General features: G+C 39.8%; 1 protein-coding gene across 1 annotated transcript; it reads right to left on the bottom strand.

The window, feature by feature from the left end:
- Positions 1 to 4,362: 4,362 nt before the first annotated feature.
- Positions 4,363 to 9,582, bottom strand: LOC136673929 (major histocompatibility complex class I-related gene protein-like). Its single transcript, XM_066649716.1, has 7 exons — positions 9,456 to 9,582; positions 7,551 to 7,814; positions 6,883 to 7,161; positions 4,903 to 5,190; positions 4,704 to 4,823; positions 4,573 to 4,617; positions 4,363 to 4,474 (listed from the first exon to the last, which is right to left on the bottom strand). Exons 1-6 carry the CDS (start codon positions 9,544 to 9,546, stop codon positions 4,586 to 4,588), a joined length of 1,074 nt encoding a protein of 357 aa, XP_066505813.1. The 5' UTR covers positions 9,547 to 9,582; the 3' UTR covers positions 4,363 to 4,474; positions 4,573 to 4,585.
- Positions 9,583 to 15,098: the final 5,516 nt, after the last annotated feature.

The raw sequence follows: 15,098 nt of genomic DNA, 5'->3' as shown, positions 1-15,098 counted from the left end.
GTGTTAAAGAAGTGAAGCATTGGATGTCATACAATTTCCTTCTGCTAAACAGCGACAAAACCGAGGTTCTCCTTCTAGGTCCAAAACCTGCGATAAATAAGGTATCAGATTTAATACATAATTTTGACTTACCTGTTCTCCCTAGCTCATCAGCTAAAAATCTGGGTGTTATAATTGATTCAGATCTATCATTTGATCAGCATATAGGTAACATTACAAGAATAGCTTTCCTACATCTTCGGAACCTCGCTAAGTTAAGAAATTCCTTATCCCTCCCAGATGCGGAAAAATTAGTTCACGCTTTTATTTAATCAAGATTAGATTATTGCAATGCACTTTTATCAGGATGCTCCAGCAGAAACTTGAGTAAACTCCAGTTAATTCAAAATGCTGCAGCCAGGGTCCTCACTAAATCTAGAAAATTTGATCATATCAGTCCAGTCTTATCGGCCCTTCACTGGCTTCCAGTTAAATTCCGTATTGATTACAAAATTCTTTTACTCACGTATAAATCCTTATATGGTCTCGCCCCTGAATACTTGCAAGACCTCATCACACACTATGAACCACCAAGATTACTCAGATCTCAGGGCGCCGGCCTCTTACGAGTACCCAGAATTCATAAGACGTCAGCGGGGGGGAAAGCCTTCTCCTACAAAGCCCCTCAGCTCTGGAACAATCTTCCAGCTAGTGTTCGGGACGCAGACACAGTCACTATGTTTAAGTCTAGGCTCAAAACACACTTGTTCAGTTTAGCCTTTGGCAACTAACCTCTGTCTAGTTTAAGGTTGTCATTTCAGGAACCCATGGACATGGAGAATCAGGGTAAACCTGGATGATGTGCTCACAATTTCTCTTGCTTGGAACGAAAGGATGTCTTTGCCTGAGCTCCTTCTGGTTTCCCTCCTCCCAGTCTGTTACAGTCAGATCCGTCACTACACTAAAGAAAATATTCACATGCTCTTATTCTCTGCTGCACTCAACTCAACTAACTGCTTCCCTTTTACTGTTTTACTGTTTTCTGATAGAATGGTGGCCCACTGATGGAAGATTGTTTGCTGGATTCTCCTGCAGCCCAGACCAGACCAGACCAGCTGCTCACCTTATTATTATTATTATGTAGCATAATGACACTTCATTGGTGATCATTTAAAATTCAATCTATAGTTTGATCAGAGGAGGATGGGTCCCCTTTGTGAGTCTTGGTTCCTCCTAAGGTTTTTTCCTCCAGCCTCGAGGGAGTTTTTCCTTGCCACTGTCGCCTTCGGCTTGCTTGCATTGGGCTTTGATTTAAATGTTCTGTTTTGAAACTGTGAAGCTGCTTTGTGACAACGTCAGTTGTAAAAAGCGCTATACAAATAAATTTGATTTGATTTGGATTTGATGTCCAGAAAAAAATATATGAATTATAAATAGAATAAAAGAATCAGTATTTTTCCTCTGGAAAATGAATAAAGCTGTTTATTTATATTCCCAAGTCAAGTCTTAGTGCGCTCAGTGTGAACCACAGGGTTAGGGTCCATGTTAAAAGGGGAGATCATGTTTATAATTTTTCTTTTTGTTCCTTTTTTGCTGTTTAATTGTGTATTTGTCCCCTGTGTTGTGCCTTTTATTTTGGGGGAATTTATTTAGGGCTGATATGGGGATCATGTGTGTACTGTATATGATCATAATCAAATCAAATGTATTTATATAGCGCTTTTCAAAACTGATGTTGTCACAAAGCAGCTTCACAGAATTCCAGTAAGACAAAGATTTGACATGAAATGTAAAAAACAAAATGTAAAACCCTCAAGTGAGTGAGGCCAGGGGCGACAGTGGCAAGGAAAAACTCCCCCAGCTGAGGAAGAAACCTTGGGAGGAACCAAGGCTCACAAGGGGTGACCCATTCTCCTCTGGTCAATCTACTGGTGATGATAGTTAGTAGTCCATGAGAACTTCAGTGTAGGGGCAGCTTCAAGGCACTTGGTGGTTGCTGGAGCGTGGGCAGCTGGTCTGAAGCATGGAGGAGGGTCTCGACAGTCATCCATCAGTGTCCAGACAGACAGGTGGACAGTCGTTTACTCGGAAAGATGTAAAGGGATGGAGTTAGTTTTGAACTGTTTTGTGTTTATAAAGTAGAAAATATGAAAATTTCCAGAGTGTGGCTAATGACTCCGGCAAATCTGACTATGACAGCTTTAACTAAAAGGAGAGAACCAGGAGGACACACAGACACGGGAGCATCCTAAAACACTGGCATCTCTCCGCTCCACCGTCAACAAACCTGAGTGATCGCGTGAAGCAGCGGGACGACAGCACCAGCGTCTCAGTTTACTATAATTCCCTGTGTCCATGTGATCATAATCAAGCAGAGACAGAGCCAGAAACACACTGAGACTGAGTTTATTAGACACTGAAATACACCAAAACTGCAAAAGAAAGCTTCACACGCAATACAGCGTGACAATGAAAACACTAACACACATACATACTCTTGCGCTCACTCACTCTCTCTCTCTCTCTCTCTTTTTCTGGCAGTGGTAGTGAACACACACACACTACTGCAAGGGACTGTCAACACACACCCAGAGCGGTGGGCAGCCATTCCCAGCAGCCAGGGAGCACTTTCGGGTTCAGTGCCTTGCTCAAGGGCACTTCAGCTGTGGATGTTCCTGCTGGTCCTGGGGATAGAACCAGTGACCTTCTGGTACCAAGCCCAGTCTCTAACCTTTAGGCCACGGCTGCCCCAATTATATACCTAGTGGGCCATTTATATGGATACACCTTAATAAAATGGGAATGGTTGGTGATATTAACTTCCTGTTCGTGGCACATTAGTAAATGGGTGGGGGGAAACTTTTTAAGATGGGTGGTGACCATGGCGGCCATTTTATTAACCATTCCCATTTTATTAAGGTGTATCCATATAAATGCCCACCCTGTAGATTTACAACTGTTTACTGTTGATACACAGCCCAGGCCTTTGATCACAGCTAATGTTTACATTTTAGTGCAAATTTACATTTCAGTTTCATCCAGTGAATAGTATGTTTTTCTCTTTGCCAAAAAACTGCAGAGAGTGAGTTAGTCACAATGTGTTCCACCAAGAGAATATATTGTTCATAAAGAACAGTATACACTGATATGCCAGTGTTTCTCAACCCTAATCAACCCCAGACCACATTTTAGTGGTTTACCTGCTTTAATACACTCCCACAGAGCTTCTGAATGTAAACAAACCAGAGGGAACAGCATTTCCCCACAATCGTAGACATCTCCTTTAACCCTATGGACTCTATATATATATAGCTATTTTGCTATTCCGTTTATTTGTCAGTGCCTCTTTCAGTTGCATTTAAACAGTAATTATGTGACATATTGAATATGGCTATGTTGTTTTATTTTCTAAAGAACCTTAGCTACTCAAATATGTAATCACTTGAGGTTTTCATGCTGACCGATAAATCAATTTTTCTATAAATTTGTCATGTTTTGACCAAAAATTTTACCTAGCGCTTGCTTTTTTTTCATATTTCTCAATGTACAGCCTTGAAATAATATTCCCACAGTGGATATCTTGACCCAGATTGTTAGTGTGAGGTGTATTTTAGTTGAAAACATAAGCATTTTTGATGCTAATTTATTACATGTCATATTACTGTGACAAAATAAATTTTTAGCATCAGGCGGACATATTTTTCTTGATATTCTAAGCTCTGGGATGTATGACTGATAAAGTTCTGACAGTCACAGCAGGCCCAGACTTTCAGGAATTTAGTTCAGGGCAAATATGGACAATATCCCAACAAATAAAAAACATTTTGGTACTTTGGCAGTTTTTTCAGATGCTGATAATGTTTACAGTTATTATTATTATAATAATCTTTTTAAAAAATGATGAAATAATACTTGTTTATTTAGAAAACACACAATAAATAATTATTTACGCTTTTTAGTTTATATTTGTTGATCTAATGCAGTGTTATTTGATGTGAAACCTAAAAAAACCCTTGAAAAACTATAAATCAATAATAGAAATATGTTTTTGCTGATGACTCATAATTTTCTGCCCAGAGACAGCGTGGGTTGACGTTATGTGAGTCAAAACGAAACTGAAAGTAAACAGCGTCCGTCTTGTCCCTTTTTCAGCGTTTTTTTTTTATGATTTTAGCGCCTATCATTAGTCTTTCATGACAAGGACATAAGACCAAAATTTTGAAGGAGCGCCTTGATTTTTAGGTGGTTTTTCACACTGGATTACTCCCAGAGGCTTCACAGCACCGCGATGAGAGCGCTATTTTTAGAAACGGTGGGCTGCGCTTTCTAACGGTATACAGAGCTCACAGAAGCATTCAGACATTCAAGACTTACAAAGCTGATTATATAAGGTGTGTTTCTACCCCGCAAAATGCAGCATGTAGAATCTCAGTAGGAGAATGTTCCAGAGCTGTGTGGCCTCTACTGAGAAAGCTTGGTCGCCCTGTAGTTTTTTCTAGTGGTGAAAAATAAACATATTTTGTATGAAATTTGAAATAATGAAATATAGAAGTGTAAATGAATGTAGTATTTCATGATAAAATAAGCACTTACTTGATGCTGCTGATTACCTGCTCTGGTGAGTACCTGAGTAGCTTTCTGAAGAACAATAACATGAGATTTATCAGAGAAAATGTTTGCAGTATAGATATAAAAGCTGCACAACCCGGTTTGTTCTCTCTTACCTGTTTTCTTTTTTCTGCATTTTCTCATTATGTAGATCCCAGGTCCCACCACAAACACCAAACCCACAGCCACCAGCACAGGGATAACAATCAGCTTTAAGGGTTCCCCTGGATCCAGCTCTGAAACACACAACACAGAAGGTTATCCAGAGGCCCAGAGTAGACTGAGGGGAGTCTACTGCAGGCTGCAGCTCCGTACCCAGATGGACGTCCAGCTTGTTGTCCAGGCCGAGGTGGGTGACGCTGCAGGTGAAGACGCTCTGTTTAAGGTCCTTTCCACTGAGCTCCAGGTTCTTCCTCATCTGGTAGGTCCCGTCTCCGTTGGGCAGCAGCTCTCCTCCAGTGGTCAGACGCTCAGGGACTGGTTCTCCGTCTCTGAGGATGGTCAGGTTGATGTGACGGGGGTAGAAACCAGTGGCCAGACAACTGACCCCATCCCACCCAGACACAGAGCGTTTCTTCTGGATCAGCCTCACTCTGGGTTTCACTGGAGAGAGGAACAGGAACCCGGCGTCAGAAATAATATCATGTTTAGATTTAGTGGCTGTAAATAGATGTAAATGTAGTCAATCAGCAAAGAGACCCAAAAGTTCAGTTCCTAAGTTTTGTTGCACAATTTACACAGCTAACTGTTTAACAATCTCCAGTAGACTCGTTTTTCTGATTTATGATGTGACTGTGATGATTTCTGTCCCCTCTTTATTCGTGTCACTTGTTGCAGTTCTCGTCTTCAGCTTATAACACTCACACTGCCGTCTGATCGTGTCGAACGTCCCTAAAACAAATGCAGTCTTTGGTCTATCTTCGTTTCTATCAGCAGCAGCTTAAAAGAGAAACTCACTGCAAAAACTGAAACCAAAAAATATTTTAAATGATAAAGTGCAACTTTTGTGACTAATGTACACTGACGCCATCTTAGTTTTGTTTGCTTTTTGATATATTTTTTGTATTTGTTCTCTGTCTTGTTGTCTCTTAACATTTTTCTGTTGTTCTTATGTTTCTGTGAGTTTTTAAAAGGCTCTGTCTTTTGCCAGGATGGTGATGTAAATAAACAGCTGGTCTTAATGACTTCCCTGGTAAAATAAATCAAATAAAAAGGATGTAATGGATGAATCATGTATTTATTTTCATGAAATTAAGCATTTTTCTATGATCTAATTGTGTCTGAGTGCCTCTTAGGTTTGGTCTCTCTGAGCAGCTGTACCCTTGCAGCAGATTTCAAGTTCAGTGCTGTGAACAGGCACTCAATTTTTTCTCTGGTACTTTATGGATACATTACAATTAAGAGCATGTTTGATGTTAAAAACTCCATACATTAAGACTATCATACTGCATCCTGATGATAAATATCTAATTTCATTTTTTAATTTATAATTTTAATTTATACTTCGTAAGCCTTGTTCTCTCTTCTCCCTCATGGACTAAGCTCATCGAGTTTGGAGCCCTCATTTCCCTCGATTCCCCGCTTACGCTAAAGGATAATGAACAAAGTCGTATTGTTCTTTCCTAAGATCATTTTATTTTTTCTCTAGCCTTTGAAAACATTCCTTTAAAGGCAATATTCATTCATTCATTCATTCATTATCTGTAAGCGCTTATCCAGTTCAGGGTCGCAGTGGGTCCAGAGCCTACCTGGAATCATTGTGCGCAAGGTCGGAATACACCCTGTAGGGGGCGCCAGTCCTTCAAAGGGCAACACAGACACACACACATATATTCACTCACACCTACGGACACTTTTGAGTCGCCAATCCACCTACCGACATGTGCTTTTGGACTGTGGGAGGAAACTGGAGCACCCGGAGGAAACCCACGCAGACACAGAGAGAACACACCACACTCCTCACAGACAGTCACCCGGAGGAAACCCACGCAGACACAGGGAGAACACACCACACTCCTCACAGACAGTCACCTGGAGGAAACCCACGCAGACACAGGGAGAACACACCACACTCCTCACAGACAGTCACCCGGAGGAAACCCACGCAGACACAGAGAGAACACACCACACTCCTCACAGACAGTCACCCGGAGTTGTGTGACTGCGACACTACCTGCTGCGCCAGCGTGCCGTCCCTTTAAAGGCACCATTCACAATTTTAATCAAAAGACACTTTTTTTTATAATTCTGAGGATGTTTCCTCCCCATTTGCTGCTCTCCAGATTTGTATTTTACCTTTTCTCTTTACCTGGTGGCTCCTCTGTTTCAGGTAAGCTCTGAGTGTTGTAATGCATTGTGGGTAATACAGATGTTCCTGACGCGACTTGATGGATATCAAGAGTGGTTTCAACCTCTCTTCTGAAATATTGAAACCGTTGTGATATGTCAGATTGCCTTCATGAAAATACAGCTCGTCTGCTGTGGAGCCTCCGATGGCGTTCTTGGTGATCATTGGTCCCGGCTGATCATTATCCATCAGTTCACACACCACCAGACTCTGCTCAACATAAATCCCTAAAACAGAATTAAACATAGCAATCAGTGTTATATAAATGCAGTATGAAACACTTCAATAATCTAAATGCTAAATCTTGAGTGACTTCCTTTATACAGCACTGAGAATGGGCAGATGTACTGACTAATACCTACAGGCATGTGAAGGTGCAAGTCACCATCTTGTGTAGAACAGCGCTCGTCCTGAAGAGGCTGAATAATTCTGAGACTGCAGTAGTCATTACACTTTGTAAATTCTGAATTGAACCCTTTAAATGTCACATGTGAACTATAACCAGCCACACTCTAGTTCTTGCTGAGTTTATTTCCTTGCAGTATGTTCCATCACTAAACACTTACAGCTTCAGTAAAGTGTAATATTATTGATCAGAAAAAAAATATGAACTTACTTTCACTGGTATTTAATTTGTGTTTGGCATATACCCGTCTTTCTTCAAAGTCATCCTGCATGGTGGACATTATAGTCCTGATATAACGAGGGTCAACCACAGTGTCCACTTCATCCTCCTTATGGTGGTCTCTTGAAAACAGGGTCTTTTTCTCAGAGTCAAAGTATGAGACAGTGAGGTCGTCCAACATGAACCAGAAACTGAATTCTGGAAACGGTGTGTCTCCTTTGATGTAAATTGAAAACAGTCCCAGAGAGTGAGGACCTGAAAGAGGAGAGGAGGTTAATCAGAGAATCTGGAATAAAGTTATCAGTAAGAGTCAATAATGGATGAGATGTCTTAAGGTCTACATGGATTGTCCTCACATGTTTCAAATGTCAAGGGTGGTCATGCACTTTCTAGAAGAATGGATACATACAGGTCTTAGGAGAATGCCATTGAACTGCAGCCCCAGGAGGCAAACCTGAAAGTGCTGTTTAAGGAGGTTAATCAGAGAATCTGGAATGGTGTTGTCTGTAAGAGTCGATAATGCAGTGCCAGGCGTGTTATTGTGTCCTGTATCATCCTGTACATATGCTTGGGTTAATGTTTTAAATCGACTGCTTTATACTTCAAAGGTATTTATAAAAACCTCTTCCTGTGCTGCTGGAGTTTTTAAACTCCTCAGTGTCACTGCTGGACTGAGAATAGTCAGTGTGTGTACAATGTGTGTTTACACACTGTGCCGTGTACACGTTACCCTCTATTAAATCTATGTAAATCACCACAAACTCCACAAAAGTGGGACACAGTAATGAGATCAAAATGATCACAGTCTTTATACAATTTCTTAAAATATAAACATTACACGTACATTTTAGTCTCAAGAAATATGACTGCGTTTTGCTTTCACACAAATCCCGACACCTACTCTGTCTCCTTACCTCTGTGTATTGTTTTTTATTAAAAATCCAAACACTGACCTGTGTATAAACACATAGTGCTGTGCACATGTTACGCCTCTAGTCTTTGTAAATAATCGACAGTAGCTCCACAGAAACCACCCATAGGACACTGTAATGAAATCAAAATGATCACAGTATTTATAAAGTGCTGCGAGAGCGTTCCTCAGGCAGAAATCCGTTTGCTGTTCTCTTCATGTGTGAACCACCGCTCCCAGAAACTCTTTAACGTTCAAATATGGGACTTTTCTTTATTTTTTTTCTCTATTTATCACCAAACAGACTTTACATTCATTTACAGAAAATGTGAGTTCTGTGTCCACACACGTGACCCATAATAAGCATCCTGTAATTTCATCATTTCTTAATGAAAGAAAAAATATCTACCTGTACTCTACCCTCCTGAGTTTCTGTAGCACATTTCATGGAAGTTCAAGGGGCTTGAAAACGTAAAAACAAATCAAGATCAAAAGAGTTTTAGGAAAATATTTATAAATAGAAAATTAGTTGTGAACTTATTACAAATGAATCCATAACAATATTAAACAGAATTTAATTAAAAGACAGATTTAGACGGAGGATCAATAGAATCATGTTTTATAATACATTTGAAGCAATAAGTAACAGTTTTGTTCTTTTTCTTCTTTTCTTTTTTAAAATTCTCTCTTTTCTTTTTTTGTGTTGTATTCTGTTTTTTTTTAAATATCATATTTCATTTTAATTTTTTCATCTTCTTTACTTTTGTCTTGAATTCTTTCTGGTGAGTGACAGGGGACTAAAACTTAACAAGAATAAACTCTAAAAGCAGACACAGAACAAAGAGAAAGTGAAGAGCAGTGTGACTCTAAGATGATACAGAGAGCACAGTTCATTCTGAGTGTATTCTAGCTGTAATTTCTTACACACAGCACCTCCCCAGTGACAGTAAATATGTGAGAGTTATTGTGATGTTCTGAGCTCTTACCTGTGAACACTGAGTGAGGAATCACCAACATCAGGAGAGTGAAGAACCCCTTCATTTCACCACAAGCTTCACAAACAGTCTTCAGGAACATGCAGCTAAACCTGAGCTGTAAATGTCTGCTGAATCTGTCCTGTACCACAGTTCACCTCCTCATCATCTCTGTGCTTTGACTTTCTCATGTTTCTTTCTGTGTTTCTTTTTAACTACAGGAAGTGTGGGGCCAGTCAAAGGTACAGGAAGCAGATATTCTCCTTGTTACAGCTCAGTGGAGCATTACAATGGTTTTGAGGCTGTAATTTTAAGGTAAAAATATGATCTAGTGTTGCTTTAACAGATGTGCACTGGCTGTTTCCATGCAGTCTAGAGAGAGACAGACAGTTTAAACCATCCGTGTTGTTGTGTGCTGCTGGTGGAATAAGGAAGCTGTAATGTTTCAGTACAGTTCCCATAGGCACTGCACCTGCTGTCTGTGTGAACAGTGCCATGATTCAGTGTAAAGTGCTGTGGATGTGTAACAGAACTGAAAACCCCTAAACTGTTCCAGGGATCAGGAAGATATTTACGAACACAAGATGATGCACATCTAAGTTTATTTTGTAAGATTCACTTCAGTTGAATCAGTTTACTTTTTATTACACTTTACACCAGACAAAGGCCATTTTAGTCCAGAAATGAGGAAGCAGCTGTTTAATGTGTGCTACAGAGTAAAACACTAAAAATGACCAAACTCAATCAATTACACCTTTAAATACAGAGTACACTGAGAGAGACTCTCATTTACATTTTATCTGAGACTTGACAAAAATTAAGGACAATATCAGGTTTTTCTGGATTTGTGTTTTAATGTTAAAATAAAACCAATCTGAATAAATAATAGAAACCTTGTTGAGTCTATCACTAGTTTTATTTTTAGTGGTCGTTTATTTCCACACATCCCTGTTGTTGTAGCGCTCCCTCCTCTTCAGTAAAGTCCCTATGTTTGATACGTGCTGGTCATTTTTCCCAAAATCAGACTGTTTCATTAATTACAGTCTTTTACTGTCAGAGCAGATACTTTCTGTACACTTCTGTTCATCGCTGTAATCCCAGTGTGAACAACATGCACTAGTCCAGGTGAAAGAGGAGAAACACTGTATATTTACCTTTATTTCATTCTTTCAGGTGACTCTTGTTGGCGAGCAATGAACCAGTGGTTCCTTTTTATTTGAAGCAAATGAATAAAAACATCCCGGCATTTGCTTTTTTGGAATTTGAATATAGAAGTTAAAACTGGACAGTTGAAGAGAGAAAAAGAAAATGAAGACATAAGAACACACAATAACTTGGGGAGACTTGTGCCCCAATGTGTTATTTTAAATCCACCATGTTCCCTTGTGTACAGTTCCCGTTTGAGATAAATACCTGCTCGCAGTTGCCCACAATACCCTCTAGAATTACCAGGATTTTCATATGACCCCTTCTTCTACCAGAGGCTGGCAAATGGCAGTGCTGGGGTAATTTGCATCCCATTAGGCCACCTTTTGTTATGTACATTAAGCCACTACTAGGTGCTAAACGGGGGGATGGCTGATACTGTGAATTATGTTGATCCATTGACTCAGATGGAGAAAAAACCCTTGATTTTAACCCTTCTTAATAAGTAAAAAATTGCTCAAAAATAGTATTTTATCTTAATATGAGTCATATTTATTTGTCAAGAAAAAGATGTTTGCCAATGGGGTGAGATATTTTGACTTAAAACAAGACAAAGTGTCCAGAAAAGATTCTTTTACTTTGGGTTTTAAAAAAGTTTAAGTAAAATGTCTTTTTTACAGGTAGCTGAGGGTTGTTTTTTGTATAAATTTATGTAAAAATATCTTTAACTGTTGGCAGTTTTTCAAAAGACAAAATGACTTGAAATAATGGTTAAAAACTCTGAACTTTAGTTATTTTGACCAATCATCAGTGAGAAATCAATCCAAAATTACTACAAAGGAGGCAGACTTGAGATGTTTTGGAATTATAGTTCAAATAATGTCTTTGTGTCAGTTTTAGATAACAATAAAAAACAAGAATTTTCCACCCATCAATCATTTTATTGATCAAATAAATCATGTGCATGATATCAAACACAATGTACACTTTATATTAAAAATAAAGGCTTAACATTCAAAAGAACAGATTCCAAAAACAGAAGTTCTGTGTAATTCTGTTTTTGGAATCTGTTCTTTTGAATGTTAAGCCTTTATTTTTAATATAAAGTGTACATTGTGTTTGATATCATGCACATGATTTATTTTATCAATAAAATGATTGATGGATGGAAAATTCTTGTTAGGGGTCCAAGCACTGCAAGTGCTGGAGCCCTATTGTTTTCGCTCTGTTTCCTCTTCTTCTTCTTCTTCTTTTTCTCCGATGAAACGCGATGGGCAGCCCAAACCGTAGGTCCTACAGACTTGTCATTTGGTCAACTGGTAGTAAACCCTCCCGCTACTCAGGCGCAAAGAATCAGCCCGATCAGCCTGATGGTGGCGCTATAGCGACGCGGAACGCGTCGCTCCCTATATCTCCTGCCCCGTGTAGCGTAGAGACGAAATTCTTTTTTTCCCTGATTCCTCAGGTCAGACCCTACAAAAAAGCCTCAAGAACCCATAAGCTCCGCCTACTTAGATTTTGAGCTAATTTGCATAATATGCAAAATTGCACAAATTTTTGAGCGCGAACTAGTCTCTGGAAATGTACCCAATAAGGACATATGTGGTATCAGCAGAATCCTAAGAACCTGAACTTTAATAATTATTCAAAAAAAGTTGGAATTCCATCACTGGTCGGCTTCCAGACTCCGCCCAAATACAGGGGTGGAGCTCGAGTTCCAAAAATCACACAAATACAGCTATAACTCACAAACGCTTTCTCCGAATGTTACGATACTTCACATGCTTGATCCCTATAAGGGATGGAAGCCATAAGTACTTGGCTGTGCAACCGCAAGGCTAGGGGGCACTGTAAAAGCAAAAAAATTGTTACGCTTCACAGGATTGTCCGATTGACATGCCGATTGGTATGCGTGTAGTGGGTGATGAGCTGACTTAGATTCTATGACGATGATGTCATATTCGAAAAAACATGGCCGCCATCGACCAATCAAATTTCAGCAGCTGTTTCATGACTTTAACAAGGTCCTATCATCATGACACTTGCATGGTATGTCCATGGCCCCACTTCCTGAGCACATAAAAAGTTTCATAACAATAGGCACTAGGGGATTTAAATTTAAATTTAGCGCAATTAAATTTTTCAACATGCAAATATGGAATATCTCAGCGAAATATAAACATATTGACAAGCAGTTTGCTTTATTTCATACTCTGCAAATTGCCTTACAACTTTGCAATTACAACTATTGTCAAAAAATGCATACTTTATCCACAATAGTCAGGTATGTGAAAATGGAGCTTTTCGCACTCCTCCCTGGAAATTTGTCTTATCAATTAACAACTGGTATTTTTGAAGTCTGTATAGACTGTAGGTAAATAATTATCAAAAAAATCTAGAACTTTTGACACGCTGTTGTGGCAGTTATTTAACAAATATGCATGGGCAGGCCTCGATGCACCCTTTGAGCTATAACTACAACAAACTTCACCCAAATCAAACACAACTTGGTACACATATGTACGTCATTACTCTGAAGTAGTGTGCCAAATGTGACCACATTGCACAGAAAGGGGGCGCTACAATTAGACAGCAACTGGTTGCACAGGTTATTAATTGATTACACCGCCACCTAGAGATGCAGTACCAGCACAATGAGATAGATATATTCTGAACATCATGGAAAAGGACCTTGTGCATTTTCATAACATATGCCTAAAGCATTTTTGAGTTACAGCTGTTTTTTATGTGATGTTTCAACGGCAAGCTGCACATCTCTATTTAAGCAGAGGCTGCAATCACACAGTAATGAAAGTTCCACATTTTTTTGATAATTACTAAAGTTCTTACGATTCTCATGATACCACATATGTCTATATTGGGTTTTGATCCAAGGACTAGTTCTTGATCAAATATATGTCCGTTATATCTCATTTATACCCACACCTGCAGACTCACTATACCCTCAGCCCCTCCCTCATCTTCTCACACACAAACTGTCACCTCTCCCCCTCCCCTCCCCCCTGCCAGTCAGAGAGGGCCAGAGGACAGAGACAATTGAAAGCATATCTAAACAAATCAACAATAACATCATGACTGGTTCCTTATTTTTGTTTTAGTGTCCAAGTTTTCAGCTCCACTGTCCGAAGGAGCACTTTACAGAAAGGGGTGCACCTCTTGCTCTGCATACTTTCATTGCTCCCTTTCACATGTTCTTCAATGGTCAGGACACCTACAAAGCAGATATGCTGCAAATGTATGACCTACAGTCTCTGCCTTTTTTATCTATAATGTGGACCAACAGAGTATGTGTGTGTAACTGTGTAGGCAGTGAGTGGAAACAGGTTTTAAAATTATCCAGCAGCACTGTTCTGTCTGATCCACTCATGAGAGCACAATAAACACTGACATAGCATCACAATGTCAAAATACAATGCTGAGAATGTATGAGCAACTGTGTCTGGAATTATGTCTATAAGTTTGACCAATAAAATATATGTATCTCAGTGTGGACAGTGAGTTGACACAGGTGTTAAAATCTCTAGCAGCACTGCTGTGTCTTATCCACTCATAAGAGCACTACACACACTGACCTATCACCACAATGTCAGTGTCACTGCAGTGCTGAGAATTATCCACCACCCACATTAAATATACTTTGTGGATGTCCTGAACATTGGGTCAGAATCCAAGGTGAAATTCCAGAGTCAGTTCTGTGCTCTGTGCTGTCTCTGTAACCCAAGCCCCATGTTCACCTGCCTGCAGACCAGAAATTCACCCACTCATCTACTACCCCTTCTTCTTACAATCCAGAGCACCAAGGATCACATTTTAAAGCACTACAAAATCTATATTCAAGTGTGGCTCCTGTATCAGGAACTGTCATATGTCATATGCTATGCTCCTGCTCTGCAAAGACTGCTCGCTTTCACCCTGCTCTTCAATGGTCTGGACACCCATACCTCCATACAGCAGGTATGACTCAGGTGTTGGCATTTTAAATCCCTCAGCAACACTGCTGGACAGAGAATAGTCCACAACCAAACACTGCCAGCAGAGAGTGTCTTCTGTCAACTGATGACTGACTCGAGTACAAGCTACTCCACATCATATCTGCTGTTTGGGGCTCCTGAACATTAGGGTGAGAAACCAGAGTGCAACTCCAGAGTGACTTCTGTGCTCTATGCTTTCTCTGTCATCCGCTACTCCTCTATCTCATGCTACACCTCCAAAGAAATGCCAGAACAGCATGGAACACCTTATAAACACTACACAAACTTCCCCAAAAGCCCCTATTATCTCAGGACAGCTCATATGCATAGAACACGTTACAAACACTACACAAACTTCCCCAAAAGCCCCTACTATCTCAGGACAGCTCATATGAATAAAACACCTTACAAACACTACACAAACTTTCCCAAAAGCCCCTACTATCTCAGGACAGCTCATATGCATAGAACACGTTACAAACACTACACAAACTTCCCCAAAAGCCCCTACTATCTC

Source organism: Hoplias malabaricus, chromosome 17 (assembly GCF_029633855.1).
Source record: "Hoplias malabaricus isolate fHopMal1 chromosome 17, fHopMal1.hap1, whole genome shotgun sequence".
NCBI classification, from domain to species: Eukaryota; Metazoa; Chordata; class Actinopteri; order Characiformes; family Erythrinidae; genus Hoplias; species Hoplias malabaricus.
The sequence above is the reverse complement of the archived record's forward strand: the minus strand, read 5'-3'. Positions and strand labels throughout refer to the sequence as shown.